Source organism: Mytilus trossulus, chromosome 14 (genome assembly GCF_036588685.1).
Source record: "Mytilus trossulus isolate FHL-02 chromosome 14, PNRI_Mtr1.1.1.hap1, whole genome shotgun sequence".
Lineage (NCBI taxonomy): Eukaryota > Metazoa > Mollusca > Bivalvia > Mytilida > Mytilidae > Mytilus > Mytilus trossulus.
Genome location: NC_086386.1, coordinates 18516355 through 18532964, shown reverse-complemented (window position 1 = coordinate 18532964; position 16610 = coordinate 18516355). Strand labels below are relative to the sequence as shown.

The 16610-nt window shown below is 31.7% G+C and overlaps 1 protein-coding gene across 1 annotated transcript; it reads right to left on the bottom strand.

Annotated features, from left to right (window-relative positions):
- Positions 1–4008: 4008 nt before the first annotated feature.
- Positions 4009–13146, bottom strand: LOC134697538 (deleted in malignant brain tumors 1 protein-like). The gene is made up of 6 exons (XM_063559819.1): positions 13137–13146; positions 10003–10230; positions 7288–7387; positions 5415–5542; positions 4626–4808; positions 4009–4040 (listed from the first exon to the last, which is right to left on the bottom strand). Exons 1-6 carry the CDS (start codon positions 13144–13146, stop codon positions 4009–4011), a joined length of 681 nt encoding a protein of 226 aa, XP_063415889.1.
- Positions 13147–16610: the final 3464 nt, after the last annotated feature.

Here is a 16610-nt window from a genome sequence, read left to right as displayed (position 1 = left end):
ATTTAATCATGAACCATTGAATCCTGAGTTTCGTACAAGTACCAAAACATTAAAGGTGGATGCTTATAATGAGCTCATATTAGAACTAAAGTGTCCTCTTGAATTACCACTGTACATGTAAAAAGACACATCATATCCGGGACTAAATTGAGGAAAAGAGCCAGGAAACTGACATTCAACAAAGCATTCCAAAGAAGAGATGGCATAGGGGGAGATCAATGAAACATGATACATGCAAAATTAATTGTTTCTTTAATGACATTGAATGTTTTATTATATATTAAAAAATGGTTATGATAAATAAAAGAAATTCCAGTTATGATTAAAAATAAGGTAATCGAGACATTGTTTTGTGTTGATTATAATGCATTGCCTAACATAGTAACATATAACTGCATTAATTACAACATATTTTAAGCAATTGCAAAATACCAAGACATGAACAGTATTGAAGATTCTAATCTTGTTTGATATATATATAAATTATGCGCTATTATACAATTGATACTGTAAAATATCAGCCTCGAACCACAGTGTGAATCTTCCTGATGTCGAGTGCGTATTATTTTTATAAACACTGAAAGACAGTCACAATCAAAATCAAGAAGTAAGCAAAGAATCACAAAGCGAAAGGGCATTTACAACAACACTTTGAAAAATACATAAAAGACAACACGAACTCCATTAAAAACCGGGAGTGAATTCAGGTGCTCCTAATGGGTAAAATCCGATAACTGCTTATCTTGCTTCATTTCTGTTGTTTTCTCCTTCGCTTCAATAGTATTTCGATAGACGAGAGTAAGCTTGATAATTTTCCTTGGTCATGTTCACGTCGCTAAAAAAAAATCTGCGCAGCAGGGTGATATAGTCTAAGAGAAAAACGTAACCAGCTAAAAAAGGATAATAATATTGTCACAGAATTATCAAACCTATATTTGGATACCAATTGTACTGAGATGCACATTGTAAAAACTTCTCTAATGATAAACACTTAATCAGAGATATCTACAAAAGATACAAAATATGCCACAAATTATTATATAGCATACTATACTTACCGAGTTTAAAAGTTTTCAGTTCCAAATATTTTTTGAAACAATACACATTCAAGTTAAAAAGATTAACAACACCAAATCTACTGAAACAGTACTGAAAATAACAATACCGAAATAGTACTGTCAACATCAGTACTGAAACAGTACTGACAAAATCAGTACTGACAAAATTAGTACTGAAACAGTACTGTCAAAATCAGTACTGAAACAGTACTGATAAAATCAGTACTGAAACAGTACTGTGAAAATCAGTACTAAAACAGTACTGTCAAAATCAGTACTGAAACAGTACTGTCAAAATCAGAACTAAAACAGTACTGTCATAATCAGTACTGTTTCAGTACTGACAAAATCAGTACTGATTTCATTGAAAGTATAACATTATAAGTTTTCAGTCTTTCCTAACAGTACTGATATGCACGAGGGTAGAAATGTACCAAAAAAGTATGGGTAAATTATTGGTAGTGTATGTGGTCACGTCATTGTTTGCAGTGGCCACAAAATTATATGTTAAATATGTTCAATAAGAGAAATTAGTTCTATTGTTTTAAATTCAATGGCATTGTTCTTGTTCTATATCAAACGACTCCCCATTGAATCTTTATCAACCTTACACTTCATTTAAGGGCATCAACTGTTAAGTGTATGACCACCGATTGAAGTTCTCATATATGATTTGAAAAACATTTGGTTACCTTACAAAAGTCTTAATTAAACAATGGAAAATTCATGAACTCGATTATATGTATAAGCATGTTGTGTGTGCTTAATATAGACGCAATCTTACTAACCGTAGAGATGACCTCCGATTTAATGCCGACGAAGATATGATACGATATAATCATAAACATCTATGCGAATAGATAGCAAACACGTGCAATTGAATATTTTAATTCATGTTCGATTAAATATTATAAAGTATAAACATGTCCATCGTTTTTTAACCTATAGAAATGTAGAATAACACAAGTTATTCAAAAAAGTATTAGTAGCTACAGTAATACCAGTAAGTTCATGATAAGGTTTGGTGGTTCATAGATAAATGAATAACCAAACTTATACTTACATAATCGTTGCAACAACCCTGTCCTATTGTCACGATAGTGATATCAAAGAATGAGACTTATTATTGAATTAAACTTGTCATGACTAGTACAACACGGCAAACATGATCTGCGTATCTTTCTGGAACACCAGTATCGTCCAGGTTCACGGTGTGGTTCGTGTTGCTAGATCAATTAACAGTCTCCGGGACAAGTTTGCAATTCCGCTGTTTTGGCTCTAGCACCACTGTTGAAAAAGTTATGCCCCTTTTTTCAACAATTTCCTCAGAGGAAAAGTAGTTTTCCTCAAGGGAAAAAGATTTCCCATAGGGAATTTGATGAATTAATATTTCCTTTGAGGATATTCTATTTCCTTAGAGGAAAGTCTATTTCCCTTGAGGAAAACTACTTTTCCTCTGAGGAAATTGTTGAAAAAGGGGCATAACTTTTTCAACAGTGGAGCCAGAGCCAAAATATTTTAGGACAAATATCAGGGAACCAATACCAACCAAGTTATCAACTTCATTTTGACTTAACTTCAAAAATTAAGGTGACAACTTTTGCACTCAGCGGAATAACAAACTTGTCCCGGAGACTGTTAATTGTTGTCATTGAAGTGTTTTGTAGAAATGGTACAGAGTTGCAGTGTCATAATGTTCGATATGAAGTTCAACAGGTCGGGACTTGGAGTTCGACGACAATGTTTTATTAATGTTATCATACCCATAATCAATTTGAACCACATAATCAATGCAAATATTGTATCAACTAGCTGTAATGTTGACCAAGATTTTATTCTTTCTGAAACTCAGTATTGATAAAAAAATAAATAAACGAGAAGGGAACCGTTAACCTAGACAATTTAAAAGAAACATAAATATGAATTCAAGATTAGATTTTCGTCCTTGAGTTTAAAAAAACCTTAAAATGAAATATAGAATTATTATGCAATATATGTAATTAAAATTTTATTATTGTAAAAATAGCTCTCTGAACATTCAGAAAAAAGCAGGGTTTCTGTAAGTTAATAACTCGCAAGGTCGCTTCAGTATTCATCTCAGATTAACCTCGGGAGTCATGCAAAAATAACTGGTGTTTTCATTTGAAAAAGATAATATTCTGTTCTTAGATAACATTCCGGAACAGATTTTGAATAAAACTGATTTCTAGTTTTATTCCGAAGATAGCACAAAAAAAACTTTTATAATTTTAGAAAACCATAAATATGTTAATGAAATAGTTTTAGAAAAAAGAATTTGGAAACGTGGGTGTCTTTTTATGACAAGTAATATATCAACACTATGTTAGAACAAATAATGTTGAACCCTAACCGTTGGTTATTTTCTACGTATACTACCAATATGAACATCAAATATAGCTGTCACTCTTTAACATATTTAAAAAAAATAAACGGCTTTGCGAGGGACACATAAAATAAACCAGAAAACACATAGTGGGGCACGAACAATGCATACAATCAGTGTAGAAAACACAGTAAAACATGCAAAATATACTTACACTATTACTATCTAGATTTGATCCGTTTCCACACTGGTTTGATACTATAGAAGAACCGCAAACACTATTCATCGTCAAATGTCAATTGTAATGCATGTAACATCGTTTGTAACGTTCATTTTGTTTAGATAACGCCAGCAACGTGTATGGCATCAAATCAGAATAAATGCTTTGAAACCGTACGCGCCTGCGCAGACGACATAGACGGATTTTAAATGTATGATTTTACGTTGTTTTCTGTCAGTTTCATCAAAATGGAGATAACTACATTGTATTTTTAGCTCCAACGGCACTAATTGTTGTTTTGATGGTGGCAAATACCCGTTTACTGGCACATAAATTAATTGGCGACCACAACATCACCAATTTATGACAGATACAATACAGTTATCTCATAGTTGAAATATAGTGAGATATAACTGATCTGTATTTATATAAAGAAATATCAATAGAAAGATATGTGAATATAGTGAAATATGAATATATTGATACATGACTATAGTGATATATGAAAATAATGAATATGGATATACAGAAATACGGATATAACGAAACACATATACAATGAAATATAGCAAATTTAACAATTATGAATGGGGAACATAATAAACAAAAACATAGAATATTGAAATATTGAACACTGAATATTCACGTAGTAAATAGTATAGCAAGATCATAAATATAACAAAAAATTTGCTTTCTATCAATGTTGGGCTGATATTTAGACGAATTATATATATATATATGAATAAATAAAAATACAAAATATCTTTTTGAAAGTATGTGTAAACGGGAACCAGGGGATTCATATCATTTAAACCTATAGAAATTAATTAAAGTAAATAGTACATCACTAACAGTTTGCAAAAAATCGAATTTATCAAAACGTATCACTAAATTTATTTTCTTAAATTTATTTTTGTATTATTTGTGTTACTTTACTTGTAAGTGTGACAGCATGTTATAAAAAGTGAGAATGTTAATTTTGATTTTTGATAAACTAATTTACCTGTATGAGAAGCTCCTGTTGTTGTGATACCATTCGACCAGTATTCGATTTCAAAACCAATATCACCTACAGTATAGTCCGTCTCAAACAAAATATACATTTCTCCAGACGAACTCTCTAATGTTGCACTGTGTGTTTCTCCACAACAGGTCCTCAGCAGTTCTGGACTACTTGAATTTGCCCCTGACAAAGACAACAAACGTTTCCGTGGTTTGTATAGTTTACAATTGTGTTAACCTATATACAAACAGTCTTGAAATACAAGTATTCAAATCAGTGTTGCCATGTACATATTTTTAACTATTTGAATACTTTAAAGCATTCCGTAAATACTGGTACATATGTATCAGTTGATATGATAGTTTTTAATTTCAAAGAAGTTTTACTGTATTTCTAAGAAAATTATATGCGTTTAATCTCTAATATGATGTCCAATTATACCTTAATCAAACCAAAATATGAATTGAGTAATATGGTACAAATTGTCCTTAAATTGTAGTGTTCCGCATGGATAGGCAGTTCTTGTATAACTAATGCGGCAGGAATCAGTGATTAAAAAGTCGCATTTCGTATGTCATGAAAAAACGATGGAACGACGACAAGAGAAGTCTACGACAAAAGGAACATAATCCATGCCATTCAACCGTAAATGAAATCTTCTGCATGACAAGATGCTTCCAATACCTACCTATATTTTCTTTTAACTTTTTATACATTGTGACTTGGATGGACAGTTGTCTCATTGGCACACATACCATATTTTCTTATTTTTATCTAACTGATACTTACCATCATACACGTAAAGGTAATCATACATACAGATTCCTTTAGAATTTTCTATGAAGCAAGTAGCAAAGTTAAGTTTTATCGTGTGGTTAATCCAGTTTGTTGTTATATACCAGTCCTGTCTATAGTTCCTACAAACAACAGAATTACAGGTAGTTTAGTAAAAAGGGTTGACAAGGGTATAGACATAACATCTCATTGAATTCTTCTTACCAATTGACAATTCATTGCTAGATGGATATTTTCTAAATACCTAAAAACGAACGTCCAAAGTGGGAGCATAACAACTGTTGCAAGAGGGAGGCGCTCCTTTGATTGTGTATGGATAGTCAGGACAAACGTGTTTGACGATATATTCGTTGCTAGTTGGGGCAACCCCTCATAACTACAATTAGAGCAATAAAAGACAATAGATATATGCCGCTGTTCAAAATTCATAAATTGATTTGAAAAAAAAAATAAAACCGATGTGAACACATCAACCTTAAGAGGAAAACAATGGAACAATAGAAACATTGAAATGCAGTGAGAACAAAAACCAATATATATAAAAACGGACTGTTTGATAACAAACTATATATTGAATGGCGATTTCGTCTCTAGATAGTGGGAACCCTCTGATGGTATGTAAATACAATTTTAATCCGTTTCAACAACTCTTTGTGTGATTGATAGTTCTGCCTTATTAATTGTTAGAGCCAGTTTTGCAATTGTTTCTTTAATAATTTCTATAAAATTTGATCACCAACGTACGTAACCTTTCAATTGGGATCACGTTAATGAGTTAATGAATTTATGAATAAAAATTAATGAATAGATCACGATATGACGCAGACCTTATAGTTTCTTAAATATCACTATTGGCAACTGTCCTTAGATATGTGAGATGAAATCACTCATTGAAATGAAGGTTATTGGTTGACATCACATCATCAGCTGAGTTGAAGGTATTCTAAAAACAACAAGGCTTGGTGCTTTTTCTTTCTATCTTTGAAAATATTTTGTAATACATCATCTCTGTATATGTCATAAGTATAAATACAGGAATTCAGTCGGTGGAGCTCGAGATGCACAATAAGTTCCAATTGGTATATTGATAAATAAACTCATCATAGATACCAGGAGTAAATTTTACACTTACGCCAGACGCGCGTTTCGTCTTCAAAAGACTCATCCGTGACGATCGAATCAACAATTTTTTTAAAGGCCAAACAAATTACGATGTTGAAGAGCATTGATGACCAAAAATTCCTAAAAGTTTTGCCAAATAGAGCATGTAGAGCTAAGGTTATCTATTCCTGGGGTAGAAAAGCCTTAGTTTTTCAAATATTCAAAGTTTTGTTAACAGTTAATTTATTATTAAAAACATATCAATGATAACTCAAGTCAACAAAGAAGTGCTGACTTCTGGGCTCGTGATACCCTCGGGAAAATATATCTCCACCAGCAGTGGCATCGACCCAGTGGTTGTAAATAAACTCATAATAGTTACCAGGACTAACATTTTATACTTACGTCAAACTGATTGGTAACTGCTCAATCAAACAAAAAAAAAACAATATTGTATTTTCGGAAGTTACAATTATGCAATAGAAACATATATTTTTTCACTTTTAAAAACGTTCAGCGTTTAATGACATCGTCTTTAAATTATCATTTGTACGAATTAGTGAAGAAGGTATATTGTAGTAGAAATGTTTATCGAGATGAGATGTAAATTAAATAAAACAGTTTTTGTCACGAAACTGGAAAACACTTACCACGCGTTTTTAACTTATTATCTTTAGTCTTGATATTCAAATTTTGAATATTCAAAGTGCTTTACTTAGATACAATTACAAGGTATTTATTCAATAAACATAAATTAAATGCATACCCGTCAGGATACTGTGTATGTCCATCATAGTCCGGATGTGAGGTAAATAGTTGAATTTGTGGTGTTGCTGTCAGTGTTATTAAACTACTGTTGTAAAATACTGAAAGAAATTACAAAATAAACTACAAGTAAAACTGTAAGCTATTGCCCTTATTTGTAATTCCAAATTAATTAGAAATGACACAAATATTTCTTACATTCCTATTAGTTGAGTTGATGATTGATGAATTTAAAAATTAATCAAACGATAGAGCAAGCTATCTTAAGACTGGTAAGAAGATTAGTTCTTGATGAAATTTCGACGGAATTTCATAGGAAAAATAGACGGACGGAGGATAAACAGTACAAACCAAATCTTCAGGAGCATGGTTAGAGTAAATAGATGAATATCTATACTGCCAAATATATATATAAAAAAGAAGATGTGGTATGATTGCCAATGAGACAGGTCTCCACAAGAGACCAAATGACGCAGAATTTAACAAATATAGGTCACGGTACGGCCTTCAACAATAAGAAAATACTACTGTATAGACTACTTTAATATAATGTTTATGGAATGTATTCTGAACTGATTAATTATCTTCACATTACCTGTCTACTCATGAATTGTTTTATGATCGACAATATATTTGTTGAGTTTGGAGGATTTATATTTCAACAGACAGTAGAAATTCCAATGGTTACTAATTGTGCACCCCTGCTGGCTGATTTGTTTTTGTACTCGTATGAAACAGAATTTATTCAGAACCTTCTAAAAGACAAAAAGAAAAAGCACCTTGCGAAATTCTTTAATTTTACTTTCCATTATATTGATGATGTTTTATCATTGAACAACCCATACTTCAGCCAATACTTACATCTCATATATCCCAGTGAACTTGAGATTAAGGATACTACTGATACTAGAAGGACTGCTTCATACCTTGATATTTTCCTCATAATTGACGTAGATGGACGACTTCACACGAAAATCTATGATAAACGGGACGATTTCAACTTCCCAATTATCAATTTCCCATTTCTCAGCAGTAACATACCCTCTGCCCCTTCGTATGGTGTTTACATATCCCAATTGATACGTTATTCACGTGCTTGTTCACACTATACGGACTTTATATATAGGAGTGTGCTCCTTACGCAGAAACTGCTCCAACAAAATTATGAGGAGAGCAGATTAAAATTGACACTCCATAAATTTTATGGACACCATCACGAATTGGTGGATCCATACGATGTGTCTTTAACCAAACTAGCTAAGGACATTTTTACCACATGGTAGATTGTGGTTTGTCATTACGTCGTCAAATCTTTTAATTACCAAACGTGACTTATTCCCGATTGTGACTGTTTTGCTGAATGTGAATTTGCATTACTATAAGACGTGTTTCTGTACTTGTTTATCCCAAATTCATGTATTTAGTTTAAATGTTTAATGTTATATTTGTAATTCTCATCGGATTTTGTCAAATGTGTTGACGTCTTTTTATTATATTTAGGTGTTACGGATAGAAAAATTAATCACCGCCTTTATTAATTATATTTAATTTTGTACGATTATTTACGTTTGAAGTTGGATTCATAACAAACTGGACATATATATATATTACAGTTAATTGCTATTAATAAGTATTGCAATATGCATTTTGTTTAAATGTAATATCAGTATTTAGTTCTAATTTAATCTTAAATCAATCCTAATTCTATATTACTAGTACTTTTAATTAAAGTTTTTCATATGTGACGTCATGCTGTTTCTAAATTTCATAAATTCAAATGTGACATAACGTTTGTGCCTTTTCGCCATCGTATGTGACGTCATTTATTTTTAATTGCGTTGACGCCTGTACTGATTCGGGTGTGTCTATTCTGTGTTGGACTTACCTTTATTTATTCGTGTTTAGTTTTCTGTAATTAGTTAACACTTCAGTTTCATTATGTATATCTGTTTCATATTCATTTGATCTATTAATCATGTTTTTCTTTGTCTAATATGTTCTCCTATTTATTTGTATTGTAGTCCTGTAATATTATGTTGTCATTTCAATGTTATATTTAACTTTGCCATTAAAGTGTGAGGTTTGGCATGCCACAAAACCAGGTTCAACCCACCATTTTTATTCCCCTTTAAAAAATGTCCTGTACCAAGTCAGAAAGATGGCCATTGTTATATTATTGTTCGTTTCTGTGTGTGTTGCATTTTAATGTTGTGTCGTTTGTTTTTTCTTATTTTTGAGATATTAAGGTAAGACGTGGCACGGTACTTGTCTATCCCAAATTCATGTATTTGGAATTGATGTTATATTTGTTATTATCGTGGTATTTTGTCTGATGCTTGGTTCGTTTCTGTGTGTGTTGCGTTTCGGTGTTGTGTCGTTGTTCTCCTCTTATATTTAATGCGTTTCCCTCGGTTTTAGTTTGTTACCCCGATTTTGTTTTTTGTCCATGGATTTATGAGTTTTGAACAGTGGTATACTACTGTAGCCTTTATTTACATCATTACACCTTACAAATGTATCTAGGTTTGAACTGGTTTACAAAAACTTCAGAAAAGAAAGCATGCTATTGACACTTTAAAATTAGTATGTATATATATACAAATAAGAAGATGTGGTATAACTGTCAATGAGACAACAAGAGTAGACCATTAATCATATGACCGTGTGCAATTACAAACAAGGAAGGTGACTTTTAATATACTATTGCATATCTTACCTGTTGATTGAGCGACTGGTGTTGTCGTAGTTGGTGTTGTCATAGTTGTCGTTGTCATAGTCGTCGTTGTGATACCATTAGACCAGTACTCAATCTCAAACCCAGTATCACCTACCGTATTGTCTGTCTCAAACAAGATATACATCTCTCCGGTAGAGCTTTCTAAAGTTGCACTGTGTGTTCGTCCACAACATGATTTCATCAATTCTGGACTGCTAGAGTTTGCACCTGATAAGATAATAACACTTTCCTTGCATTGTATATTCAAAACTTGTATAGATATAAACAACCTTCAATAACTAAAAGTAGTCAGATTAACTGAGACATTCTGATATATTTTTATACTGATTTTACTCTTATCTAAATACACTTTTACCGTATTTCAAAGCAAATAGCCTTTGTTAACGATCTAAACAGAGCTGGCAAGAAGTGCAAACATTTTGGGGAAAAGTATGAAAATTTTGATATAAGAAAAAACTGTCCATGATTTGGAGTGTACCGCGTGGATAAACAGTTCTTGCATAACAAAAGTGGCACTCATAAATGAAAAGCAGCATTTTTAATGTCATCGATAGAGAAAAAACAAATCCTGGTTACAAACTAAAATTGATGGTAACGTATCAAATATAAGAGAACTGCGACACAACAGAAACACACACAGAAATGAATGATAATGTAGCAATGGCCATTTGCCTGACTTGGTACCGGGCATTTTAAGAAAAACATGGTGAGTTGAACCTGGTTTTGTGGCATGCAAAAACCTCCCGCTTTTATGGCAATGTTAACTATAACATTAAAATGACAATATTACATGACAGGACTACAATATAAATAAATGGGAGAAACCATAGGATAGAGAAACAAAGGAATAATAGCCAACAAAAGGTACCAGGTTAAAAACTTAATACGCCAGACGCGCGCCACGACCACACAAGACTTACCAGCGACGCTCAGATGAAAAAAATTTGAAAGCCAAAACAAAGTACAAAGTTGAAGATTACCGAGCACCAAAAGTTAAAAAATGTTGTGATCAATACATCAAGGGTTATCAGCCTGGGACAAGAACATCCTTATTATTTAGAATAATTCATACTTTTGCAAACAGTAAATTTAATAAAATGACTATATAATTGATATACATGATTAAACTGAAGTGGTGACTTCCTGAAGAATAAAAACGTATACATTACAAAAATACACAGCCGTGTTGGCCAAAGCCAGTGCAACGCACACAGTACAAAATGACGTCACATTTGAATTTTAAAACGAGTTCCCAAAATTAAGAAAGAATTTGGATGGAATTCAAGATTAGATTTGTATGACTTATCTAACATTTAATAATAACAGTTAAAATTACAATACTAATTAATAGCAAATTGTAGTAGTAATAAGATAATTAATTGTTTTATCTAGCTATGCCGGTATTTCTTCTCAATTAAACTGTAACCAAATATATCGTGTTAATTTCGTTGATCCAACTAAAATCTAATAAATGAACTGGACGATCAATGATCTTTACCATAACACCCGAATACAAGAGAAAAATAAGATTAACAACTACAAACGTTAAGATATGTGACTAAATACGATGACAATAACAAATATAACATCAAAACTAAATAATTTTGTGATCAATACGGCCAATAATGGGATGGAAAAGTACCGTGGCACGTCTTATAGCAATTCAAGTGCACACTCAGCAAAGCAGTCACAATCGGGAATAAGTCACGTTCGGTAATAAAAAGATCAGACGACGTAATGACAAACCACAATATAACCTGTGGTAAAAATGACCATAGTTAGTTTTGACAAAGATACATCGGATGGATTAACCAATTCGTGATGGTGTCCGTAAAATTTACGGAGTGTCATTTTTAATCTGTCCTCCTCATAAGTTTGTTGGAGTCGATACTTCATTTTAACGTCTCTCAGTCGTACTTTCTTTCTACTTTCAGGAATTATGGTCCTTACATTGTTTGATAAAATATTAATGCAACAGTCTTTGTATAATTCAACCATTTCAGGGGCAAATAATATATATGATCACATCTACTTCTCTGCCAAAGAAGTTTATCTGATTATAAATAAAACTATTTAACAAAGTAACGTATAAAAACATCATCACTTTCCACGGCTTGAATTAACTTTGTATTTTTTAGACCGCAGGACCAAAACCTAAGATTTGAAAATTGGTTGTGACTGCTTCGTCTTTTCAAATTAGAATTAAGGCGTACGGAGAAACACTGACCTCATCTGGTCGAAAAAATGTGTCTCGGTTAAATGTTTTTCTGTGGATTGTTGACATTTGAACTATAACGTTAAAAATCATGGACATTGTTCACAACCACATCATATTAATATGGTCTCGTCTTGGCATTCATATTATATTTGACAATGACCGGAAAACACTCAAACAATATCCATTATATGAATACATCTGTGTTCTTATAATATGCAATTAAATGTATGCCCAGCAATCACATCTCCTTATATCTATATGGTATGAGTTTGTAAAGCTCAAGTTTCAAAAAAAAAGAAAAAAGAAAGTTCAGTTAACAGTTTTGACATTTCGGTTATCTAAACAAACAGTTGTTATACATTTTTTCTATTTTGTATGATTTTGTATCTAGAAATATATTTTTCAGTCAAACATTGTCAATTTTAACTTATGTCTGTTCTTGAAATCGAGTGCATTGACATTGATTTTTGTTTATTTGTTATCTTGTATGTTAAGATAGATATAATTGATCACCTACATGTAATTTTAATTTATTTGATTTTTAGTTTAAAGCCACTTCATGCAAAAATCAATTTGTTTTAACATAGTTGATTTAGAAGAAAACCCGGAATGGTTATAGAACACAAACTTTTTCACGTTTAAACAATTCTTAATTGATATTTTTTAATTGGTTAAAACATACATCAAATAACACCATTACAAACTTAATCAAAATTTTATATTCTATTATTAATAAAATAACTAATTCAAATAGAGCCAATATTCAACTAATGACCGAACACCACATTGATTCACGAATGTGCGAAGCGTATTAGTTTATTATCCGTGCTGTTTGGATTCGATATTTGAATTTTGTAATAAGTTATTCTTTTTTATCTCAATCCTTACCGTATACCTCTAGCCATTGTATATAAAAACAAACACACAGCAGAACGCACAGTAAAACTCAGTTTAAGAAGATTCCGAGTCCGATGTCAGAATAGGTAACAAAAGAAGCTAAACAAAATGACAATGATACATATATTAACAAAAGACTACATGTACAAGTAGTTACCTACATGTTAGCTCCAGACCTCAATTACACTGACTGACAGATAATATTTTCATTACATGAATATCAAGCACAATCCCTCCCGTTAGGGATTTAGTATCATACCATCATAACATATATGAGAAGAACATAACCTGCATCATGCCAACAACTGGTTTTAGGATAGATGTGTTATTTCCAATGCAAAAAATCTTTCAGTTAAATAATATAAAAACCAAAATGTGCCATGATTAATATTTAACAGTATCGTAACTATATCCCTTCTTAATAAGATTGTTGAAAGGTTTTGTTAGCTTTTGTGGTGAATGCCGACATTTTTGTGTTTTGTAAAGTATATTACCATAAAATATTGGATTCGAAATAACTGAACGTATAAGTTGTCGTCATTTGAACTGCATTTTCAAGATTGCCTTATAAGCGGGATGTTTGGAAAGGTATAAAACTAGGTACAACCCGCCATTATTTCTTAAAATGTCCTGTACATAGTCCGTTTAAATGTATGTTATCGCTTGTATTTGTAGCAGTTCAGTGTTTCTTTTGTTCCGTTTTTTTTCCCTCTAGTAGACGATGTGTTTCTCTTCGTTATGGTTTGTAACACGGTTTCGTTTCAGTTAAATCGACTTATGACTATTTAACCGCATTATAATACTATTTCACAACATTTGATAAATAAGACAAAATAATGAAAATGCTGTTATTTTGAATAACAGCAATGAAATCACCATCACTTCTAACTGTCAATGAAGTCTACTGTGTGACAATATGCTTACAAGATCTGCATATATTTACTTTAACCGATATTTACCATCATACACGTAAAGGTAATCAAACAAACAGCTTCCTTTAGAATTTTCTATGAAGCAAGTAGCAAAGTGTATTTTTATGGTGTGGTTGATCCAGTCTGTTGTTATATACCAGTCCTGTGTATAGTTCCTACAAAAACAGAATATTCTTTACAAGAAGATTCCTTGCTTCTGTTCCTTTCTAAATTTTATAATTTTCTTTAGTGGAGAGGAGGTTGACAGAATCAGACGTAATTATACGTTTGATATTAGACTTAAAGAGCGACTCAAATTCCAAAGAGATGTAGTTTAAATTATTTCATATATTTTGTATACCGGCAGCATGATCAAATAAACTCGACGCATATGATATTTTGAGCGATATTTTATTTTCTAAAAGGAGTAATATTACAATTCTAAGATGACGTCCTTCAAACGCTTTGAGAACACACCCGTGGTAAAAAATGAATATATTGTCAGGCTGTTCCAATCGTACTCCCACGTCATATGGTTTTTTTTATGAATGTGATACCCGACGTCATAGAACGATGACGTAAGAATATGAGCATTTTACGGGAAAATACACGCTTGCCAAAAGAAAAATCATCACAACAAGGAAACGTAAACAAACGATGCTAAATGTGGTATAAGCCGATTTTTTAAAATCATATAAGACTTTATAAGTAAATTATAATTTAAATTCACCCAAAACTATCTAAATACGTTATTGTAAAAACTTTAAGCATGTCACTAATTCAGTTTGCTCCGTTCTTTTACGCCAATTTGATAGTGCGTTTATTTATGTGAACGGCAAATATTTGCTTCCACCTAGAGCGCTTCGATCCAAATATAGCCGTATTTGTCCTATTAGAATCGAAATAATTCATGGGGGCTTGAATATATCGTGATTTTACCACGGGTTGTCCCGTTATGCCGATAGTTTACCCCTCGCTATCGCTCAGGGTAAAATATTTGTCATGAAGGGCCAACCCGTGGTAAAATTACGATACATTCCATCCCCCATGAATTATTTCTTAATTATACTATAAATCACTAACGGTGTTACCTTAATAAAAAGATCTGTATTTTGAATCATGTTTGGAATGTATTTGTTGTAACAAATAGTTAAGAAGATTATTGCAGTCGAAATTTCAATGGATGTGTATGAAATAAATCAAAATATCATGTGACAAGAAACTAAATGACGCATACTTTATGTTTATCAACTCACTATCTTTAGTTATGTGCAAATGTTTAGAAAAATCATTTTTCATATATTTCAGTTTTGAAAATACAAAATACTCAATTAAGATACTGGGCATGTATCTAAAAAAACATTAATTTAATGTTTATTGCATACCCGTCAGGATAACGTACATGTCCATCATACCCCGGATGTGAGGTAAATACATTAATCAATGGCGTTGCTGACAATGGTATCAAACTACTGTATGCTACTGTAAAAAATAATGATATTCAATATTATAAATTGGATTAACAAAAAGTTAGGAACTCATAAAACATGTAAAATTAGAAATAAATGACAAAGAGCTCTTAATTGTAGTTTTCAAGTCAAGAAAAATGTGACAATTTTTTCATAAATTCTCATTATAATTCGGTAAACAGGAAGTTGACGTAATTTGAATAATCTGATAAGACTTTGGCCAAAATTGCGACGGATATTCATACATGGAATGCACTACAGACAGAGGAAAGCCAGTATTCTAAACATATAAAACTTTCAATGGTTGTCTATAAGCCCTTTGAATAACAACTCAATGCATGCATTATGCAGAATTAATAATCACTTATTACGACTTCATTAAATTAATTATCAATGTCCACTTCATCATGAAATATATAACTAACATGAATGATAAAAGATATTGAAATCCATTTGAACATAAACGGACAAGATATCTGAATCAAAGTTTTTTTTACTTCATTGACTTCAAATAGCACCAATCGTATGCTACAAAATCATTCAATATTACTACAATAACATACAATTGAAAAACCAAATACATGTTATCCTTAAATGTGTACAGAAACAGATTGTTCCCATCAAATGATAAAGTCATCAGGATACTCTTGACAACATTGTTATGATCAATTTCATTTTAAAGTAACTCAAAATTGTTCAAACTTGAATTATGATGAAGTCCAAAAGACAGCTGTTTTATTCAGAGATAAATAAAGTCTGGTTCATAGGAATTGACATTAATTTTCATAACTTAATCAAAATATGATATAAAATCAGCATGCTAGTAACATGAAAGAGAGAAACGTATAAATTAACAAACTTTATACTGTCATGTACACAAGCTTTATAGTTTGATGTTCCCATCGAATACCGCAGTATCTAAGACCCATTTTATATCATCAAAAAGATAATATTTGTCCCATTCTTTGATTTTTTTATATCTGAATCTTGTTTAAACATATCTCAAGTACGTCAAAACTACGTATGCAGAGTACTACGTTTTATGAAATTAGTATATGGTTTCAATAACAAGATCGTTAGCTTTTTCAATTC

Excerpts from the sequence above, each read along its gene's own strand:
- LOC134697538 (XM_063559819.1), bottom strand. Across the intron at positions 5,543-7,287 it reads CATACACAGTATCCTGACGG|GAACTATAGACAGGACTGGT; the intron begins GTATGCATTTAA and ends TGTTGTTTGTAG. Across the intron at positions 4,041-4,625 it reads AACAGGAGCTTCTCATACAG|ATCAGTTATATCTCACTATA; the intron begins GTAAATTAGTTT and ends ATATAAATACAG.